Raw genomic sequence first — 8403 nt, 5'->3', positions numbered from 1 at the left:
TGATCAATGAATATTTTATTAACATTCATATTACAACTTTATTATTATATTACTTATTACTCAAAGACTAGGCTATTAGACTACTCAAAGGAAACCTATGAGGAATTTATGTAGCCTACATTTGTACATAAAGGGGACAAAAATCATCCAGCACGCCCTTTTTCAGGTACTATTGAAATCTCTTTGGWTTCATCCTCCTGCTCTGCAATTGTTAAAAATCTAAGCGCTCCATTGGGTCAGACTGRGCTGAATTTCACCCTAAGTTGAGTTAGCGGGGAAGTTTACAGGTAAATCATTAGTGTGTGCTTATACTGTAGCTGTATTTAGGCTTTACAGAAGCTGTGACTAATCCACAATAGGACAGGATCGTCAAAGATGGAAGCCATTTCACAACCCTCTTTTTATTCTTGCCACAAGACTGCTTCAATTGGACAGAAACATACCTAAATAGAACATTGAATAATAAAAAGGGGCCAATCACATTCTATAGCATATTAAAAACACACACTTACAGGCTTTTGTTCCAAATGTGCATTTTATTAGATTCCACTGAAAGCAGTTGACAGCAGAACACACACAGCACCATCAACCCTCTGTTCCTCTCCCATCTTTGGCAGGGCTTATTCAGGAGGGAGCAACGCTTACTGTACAGCCAGATAGAAATATAACAAGACAGGATTTTCCATCATGTGGAATGATWAGGGACTCGTCATATCAGCTCTATCCATTACATTTCTATCTGCAGCATTGTGAGTGTTGCCCCCTGTTCAATCAGTCACAGTCCTGCTTTGGGAGACTCATCTTAAAACCCCTGACCAGCTACCTTCCCTTACCCCTCCCTGGACGTATCTCAATACTCTACTGTGGCTTCCTCTCCTCGTCTATTCTCCTTGGTCTGCACTGATCTGAAAACAAGACAGGTAAGCAGYAGATTTCTAATACGAGTAATCTGCTTCCACCTGTCCCAGTTCTTTATTTATCAGTGCAGATGAGAGAAGACAAAGTGATGAAGCCAGTTTAGACTATTGCGATGCAGCCTCCTCCCTTCCCTCCTGGGGCAGGTATTCCTCTTTTTCAACCTGAACAGGTGTTGGTGTATGAAAAAGAGTATGTTGGGCATGTCGTCTGGTTGAGAGGGTGTTGCCATGAAGACACACTTCCTGTCTGGTTCCTCAGTCGTCGTCCACTGTGGGGGTGATGGTCACCCCCCTCCTGATCTGGCCCCAACCAATCAGACTGCAGAGAGGAAAGAGAACCAATGAGACACAATAGTAAGGCTAAACGTGGTCCCGTGTGGCTCAGTTGGTAGAGCATGGCGCTTGCAATGCCAGGGTTGTGGGTTCATTCCCCACGGGGGGACCAGGATGAATATGTATGAACTTTCCAATTTGTAAGTCGCTCTGGATAAGAGCGTCTGCTAAATGACTTAAATGTAAATGTAATAAACAGCCGAACACACAAAATCCAGTGAAATGGAACCCCTCTTCCCTATCTTACCGCCAATGTTTCTCCACACGACGACTGAGCGCAATCTTCTCTCCGACCTCGGTGCAGACAGGGTTGGTCAGGACGATCTTGGCCAAATCAGCCTTCACTGCACTCACTCTGCCGCCTGTAGACAGACTGCCGATGTTCACCATCAACACCTCGTTCTTAGACAGCTTCTGGACCTGAGGGGAGAAACAACACAAAGACAGAAAAAAGATCGCTTGAGTAAAAACAGAAAAGACTCACTGCCTGCCGCCTCTCACTGTGTCTCAGTAATCTAAAGATGCTCCCTCTAAATGTATTACAAAAATCAGTATAAAAAAAAAAATCTGTCAATTTTCATCTCCACCAGTTCAACACCAAGCCCAGGGTGCAGTCCTGACCTTGGCAGCCTTCTTGTCTCCTTCAGTGCGGACTCCCAGAAGCCTCCTTAACAGGAAGTAGGAGATTTCCAGCTCTGTGAAGATCTCTGGTAGYGCTCCGACCGCTCCCAGCACCTGACCAACCATACGGTCAGCTCTGCACAGGGTCGGGTCAATCTTAGTGCCAACACCTGGATAGGACAGAGAACACACACCTGAGTGTTTATACTCATATTAGAAACACACACCTGACCCACCATACCGTCACAACACACACACACACACACACACACACACACGCAGGTTCATACCAATGAGTCCTCCGGGTGCCGCATACTGCAGGTCGTTGTGTTCAGCGAACAGAGAGACGATCTTGGAAAAGATGGGTTTACACATCAGCTTCCCCTCATGGTCCTTAGACACAATGCCTGGACGCACCTCCAACTCCTGTCCCACCTGGAGAGACAGATACAAAAGGAGGGAGGGAAGTACAGAGGGAGAGAGAACGAAGAGGAAGAGACAGGAGAGAGAAAAGAGGATGAAAGAATGGCAGAGGTTAATGAAAAGCAGAGAGCTTCATAAGAACAATGCACCATTGAACCACTTGCCCATGATGCTTTGAGGCAAAGGGAAGAAGCAGGTGTCCTACCTTGAGCACGCCTTTTAGTATACTGCCTCCAGCCACGCCTCCTTTCAGGTCATCTACCTCACAACCCGGCTTGTTGACGTCAAATGACCGGATCACTGAAACACGTAAACGCACGCCACATCAACAAAACAGACACACAACACATTATTATAAGCATAACAGAGACAGCTGTGTTCAAGTCATCACGTGTGTCTGTTCTTACCGATGAGTCTGGGTTCTGAGGTGAAGTCTCTGATGGGGACAGGGATCTTCTTGACAATGTATTCACATACCACCTCTATGTTGTACTTCAACTGTGCTGAGATAGGAATGATAGGTGCTCCCTCTGCCACTGTACCTACACACCCCAGGAGAGAGGTTACACACAGACGCAGAAACAGGAGAGCGGTTGCACACACTTCCCTCAGACACACACACAAAAGGGAAGGAGGTTACACACTTAAGGCAGAGGGGTTAAACACAAACAAAGCTTTACAAGAGTGAGCTACTCCAGCCACTGACCCTGTACGAAGGCTAGRATCTGTTCGTACTGCTCCTTGGCCTGGCTCTCCTTGACCAGATCGATCTTGTTCTGGAGGATCAGGATGTGTTTGAGCTTCATGATCTCTATGGCAGCCAGGTGCTCAGAGGTCTGGGGCTGGGGACACGACTCGTTACCCGCTGGRAGAGAGGGAGGTGGGTTAAGTTACCGAGAGCTGATCAGGTGATAGGGGAGTGTGATTATTGTTCAATCAGTAATGTTAGGAGTAGGATTATTATACAGTATTGATCAGCAGAAGTGCGTCTTACCAATGAGCAGGAGGGCAGCGTCCATGACAGCTGCTCCGTTCAGCATGGTGGCCATCAGAATGTCGTGACCGGGACAGTCCACGAAGGACACGTGTCTGACCAGTTTGAAGTTGCCCTTGGTTCCAGGGATGTCTGTAGGGAACTCATCAGGAGTACTGGAGCCACACGACCTGTAGCACTCTGGCCTGGGRCAGCTGGGGTCRTCCAGCTTATACACCTAGAGCAGTAAAGGGGAACCACGTCATCTATGCTTTTGGTACTGCTCCATTCACTCCTTCTACCCATGTCACGCCCCATCCACATGTGTTGCTAACAGTTACGGGTGCTCCTACGTTATGGGTACTCAACCTTTATGTATTGGACCTAAACAGTGCGTTGTTTACTTACCTTGGCGTTAGCGTAACCTAGCTTAATGGTGATGTTCCTCTCCAACTCGTTCTTGAAGCGGACAGTGTGAACCCCTGAGATGGCCTTGACCACCGTAGACTTTCCGTGGGCCACATGRCCAATGGTGCCTACAGGGCAGGAGAGAACAGAGGGTGTTACTGGAGGTRCTCAGGCAGTAGAGAAGGGTGTTAGGGGTCAACACTCACAGTATAACATTGGCAATAATTAGCCTTTGAATCCTTATTTTCCCAATGTCAAATCTGCACATTTAATCACAGGCTAAAATTGGGAGATCAGGTAAGGGGCAGACTATATATGGCTGAGGTCCCCAGATCTCATGTTAGACAAGACACCTGTTAGACAAAAACATCCTGTGGCGTAAGGTATTAGCATCAAATAGCCCCCGCAATATGCAACTTTTCAGGGAAGTTATGAACCAATATACACAGGCAGTTAGGAAAGCAAACGCTAGCTTTTTTAAACAGAAATTTGCATTCCTGTTATAGATACAAAACTCCAAAAAGTTTGGGGACACTAAAGTCATGGAGAATAAGAGCACCTCCTCCCAGCTGCCCACTACACTGAGCCTAGGAAACTGTCACACTGATAAATCTACGATAAATTTCAATAAGCATTTTTCTACGGTTGCCATGCTTTCCACCTGGCTACCCCTACCCAGGCCAAAGCTCTTCACCCCACAGCAACTTGCCCAAGCCTCCCCCCACTTCTCCGTCACCCAAATCCAGATAGCTGATGTTCTGAAAGAGCTGCAAATCTGGACCCCCTCTTTCTAAAATGAACCGCCGCAATGTTGCGACCCCTATTACTAGCCTGCAACCTCTCTTTCGTATCATCTGAGATCCCTAAAGATTGGAAAGCTGCTGCGGTCATCCCCTCTTAAAAAGGGGGAGACTCTAGACCCAAACTGCTACAGACCTATATCTATCCTATCCTGCCTTTCTAAAGTCTTCAAAAGCCAAGTTAAACAGATCACCGACCATTTCGAATCCCACTGTACCTTCTCCGCTATGCAATCTGGTTTCTGAGCTGGTCATGGGTGCACCTCAGCCACGCTCAAATCCTAAACATTATCATAACCGCCATCAATAAAAGACAATACTGTGCAGCCTGTATCATCGACCTGGCCAAGACTTGACTCTGTCAATCACGCATTCTTATCGGCAGACTCAACAGCCTTGGTTTCTCAAATGACTGCCTCGCCTGGTTCACCAACTACTTCTCAGAGTTCAGTGTGTCAAATCGGAGGGCCTGTTGTCCGGACCTCTGGCAGTCTCTATGGGGATGCCACAGGGTTCATTCTGCGGCCATCTTTTCTCTGTATACATCAATGATGTCACTCTTGCTGCTGGTGATCTCTGATCCACCTCTACGCAGACGACACCATTCTGTATACTTCTGGCCCTTCTTTGGAACTGTTAACAAACCCCAGACGAGCTTCAATGCCATACAACACTCCTTCCGTGGCCTCCAACTGCAAGTAAAACTAAATGCATGCTCTTCAACCGATCGCTGCCTGCACCCGCCCGCCCGACTAGCATCACTACTCTTGGATGCGTTCCGACTTAGAATATGTGGACAACTACAAATACCTAGGTGTCTGGTTAGACTGTAAACTCTCTTTCCAGACTCACATTAAGCATCTCCAATCCAAAATTAAATCTAGTATCGGCTTCCTATTTCACAACAAAGCATCCTTCACTTATGCTGCCAAACATGCCCTCGTAAAACTGAGTATCCTACCGATCCTTGACTTTGGCGATGTCATTTACAAAATAGCCTCCAACACACTACTCAGCAAATGGGATGTAGTCTATCACAGAGCCATCTGTTTTGTCACCAAAGCCCCTCGCTTCATATTCGTCGCCAAACCCACTGGCTCCAGGTCATCTATAAGTCTTTGCTAGGTAAAGCCCCTCCTTATCTCAGCTCACTGGTCACCATAGCAGCACGCGCTCCAGCAGGTATATTTCACTGGTCACGCCCAAAGCCAACTCCTCCTTTGGCCGTATTTCCTTCCAGTTCTCTGCTGCCAATGACTGGAACGAATTGCAAAGATCACTGAAGCTGGAGACTTATATCTCCCTCACTAACTTTAAGSATCAACTGTCAGAGCAGTTTACTGATCATTGCACCTGTATATAGCCCATCTGTAAATAGCCCACGCAACTACCTCATCCCCATAGGGTTATTCATTTTTTTGCTCCTTTGCACCCCAGTATCTCTACTTGCACATCTCTCACKCCAGTGTGTCATTGACTGTACGTTTGTTTATCCACTGTGTAACKCTGTTGTTTTTTGTCGCACTGCTTTGCTTTATCTTGGCCAGGTCGCAGTTGTAAATGAGAACTGGCCTACCTGGTTAAATAAAAGGTKAAATAAATAAAARTAAAACACCACTGCTGCTATTAGTGTTGTCACCATACCAGTATCGCAATACTAGAACGTAAGGAAGCAAAGAAAAAACAAAACATGAAGCAGACTTAATTTCTTGAGGAAAACAATCTTAAAGTTGGTAAAAACAGCCTTGTTGTCACATGTTTATTTTCCAAGCTATAGCACACAATATTTTACAAAAGTATCATGACAATGCCTATTTCCCCTCAGGAGACTGAAAATATTTGGCATGAGACCCCCCAGATCCTCAAAAGGTTCTACAGCTGCACCATCGAGAGCATCCTGACCRGTTGCATCACTACCTGGTATGGCAACTGCTTGGCATTAGACTGTAAGGCGCTACAGAGGGTAGTGCGTATGGCCCAGTACATCACTGGGACCAAGCTTCCTACCATCCAGGACCTCTATACTAGGCGGTGTCAGAGGAAGGCCCAAGAAATTGTCAAAAAGTCACCCAAGTCATAGACTGTTCTCTCTGCTACCGCACGGCAAGCGGTGCCAGAGCACCAAGTCTAGGTCCAAAAGGCTCCTTAACAGCTTCTACCAACAAGTCATAAGACTGCTGAACAATTAATCAAATGGCCACCCGTACTATTTGCATTGACCCACCCACCCCCCCTTTGTTTTTACACTGCTGCTACTTGCTGTTTATTATCTATGCATAGTGACTTTACCCCTACCTACATGGACAAATYACCTCTAAGCTGWAGCCCCGCACATTGACTTGGTACCGGTAGCCTCGCTATTTTTATTTTGTGTTATTATTATAMWTTTTTTTAAATTACACTTKAGTTTATATTGTAAATATTTTTAAAACTSTTTTTTTCTTAAAACTACATTGTTGGTTAAGGGCTTGTAAACATTTCACGGTTAAGGTCTACTAGACCTGTTGCATTCGGCACGTGACAAATAACATTTGATTTGATTTAAATGACCATAGAGTGGAGTCCGCTTAGTGTTTTCTTTTTTGACAAGGAAATTCTGGTATCACGATACTGGTATCATGACAACACTAGCTGCTATAGGGGACTGGTTCACGCACCAATGTTGATGGTGGCCTGTCTGCTGATGATCTCTTGGGAGAGAGGGGTCAGGATGGACACATCCTGTTGAGAAAACACACAGGTCAATTAATTAATTAAGGCATGGTACTTAATCTGGAGTGGGCTAAATAACAATGAGAGATGTAGCCATGAGGATTAAGGAATAGATGATTCATTTTGTGAGCTATGACATTGTGAAGCAGACAGAGACCCGTCTGTAAGGGTCATCTATTCTGCATTAGTAAACGGGACCTGGCAAAGGCTGCGAGTTTAGCCTACGTGACGACGTATTCTGTTGATGTGACCATCAGGCGCAGATTGTACAATGGTAACATTCACAGCAATAATATCGACTAATTTTACAGCTAAACATAGTTGAATTACAGCGTATCTTAAGTGTTTTTTTAAAAAGTGTTGATTATAGGTCGTTCATACAAATGAATGGGCTGTTGTTCAGATGTGCTGCTGCGACATTTCCTGTGCAGTCAGGGAAGATGATGTACTGAACAGCTGTTATAATTCCAGACAAATGCACATAAACAACGACAAATAGACCTGTAGGTCTAGAAAGCTAATGTTCCTGTATTTGCAAGAGGAAACTGCCTTTACTCATTAGGTGGGGCTGAATATGGACAATCCCCACGCTGACAACCAAGCTAACGTTAGGTAGTTACCGTTAGCATGTGCCGGTAGAACAGCCACTTTCCCTGTGCSCGCAACAACATAATGATTCATATTTTTTTCGATGACTTTTAGGGAACCAAACCATCACTATCCTTATCATCACTGTTGAAAAGATAAACACTCACCAGAGAATTTAAATCTTGTTTGGAAAGATGAGGCTGACCCAGCGTTATTCCAGACTCGTCACCCGCCATCTTGAACATAAAAGGAATTTCAGTATGCTGCGGAGATTGCTTGAATGATTTAATACACCGAATTTTACGCAGTAAGAGTTTTCTATTGTATTATCACTAGTAAAACTTTGCAGTTATCAAAAATCTGCTGTTTTATCATGTATCCTCTTGAATTTTACGATAGAAATGTATTATTTCGTTCTTTGATGAATGAATAAAAAGAAGGGTCCTACAGGGGATGATGCAATATTCTAATTCACGCGCAATTCAATGTCCCTCTTTACACAATATCCACTGTTGCGGTTGACAGCTACTGTGAATAACTGTATACAATTAATTCCGTTTCATCATTGTGCTTTTGTTTGATTTATTCCTCCATCACAAAATAAAACAGAAAGAACTTCAGATACCTG

The 8403-nt window shown here is 44.9% G+C and overlaps 1 protein-coding gene across 1 annotated transcript; it reads right to left on the bottom strand.

The window, feature by feature from the left end:
* Positions 1 to 516: 516 nt before the first annotated feature.
* LOC111953518 (eukaryotic translation initiation factor 2 subunit 3) lies at positions 517 to 8050 on the bottom strand. The gene is made up of 11 exons (XM_023972859.2): positions 7943 to 8050; positions 7133 to 7196; positions 3676 to 3803; positions 3289 to 3505; positions 3001 to 3159; positions 2702 to 2836; positions 2500 to 2594; positions 2162 to 2306; positions 1872 to 2041; positions 1498 to 1670; positions 517 to 1236 (listed from the first exon to the last, which is right to left on the bottom strand). Exons 1-11 carry the CDS (start codon positions 8018 to 8020, stop codon positions 1173 to 1175), a joined length of 1428 nt encoding a protein of 475 aa, XP_023828627.1. The 5' UTR covers positions 8021 to 8050; the 3' UTR covers positions 517 to 1172.
* Between the last annotated feature and the right edge of the window lie 353 nt (positions 8051 to 8403).

This window comes from Salvelinus sp. IW2-2015, linkage group LG27, assembly GCF_002910315.2.
Source record: "Salvelinus sp. IW2-2015 linkage group LG27, ASM291031v2, whole genome shotgun sequence".
In the NCBI taxonomy this organism is placed as follows: domain Eukaryota; kingdom Metazoa; phylum Chordata; class Actinopteri; order Salmoniformes; family Salmonidae; genus Salvelinus; species Salvelinus sp. IW2-2015.
This window is presented reverse-complemented; position numbering and strand designations above follow the sequence as displayed.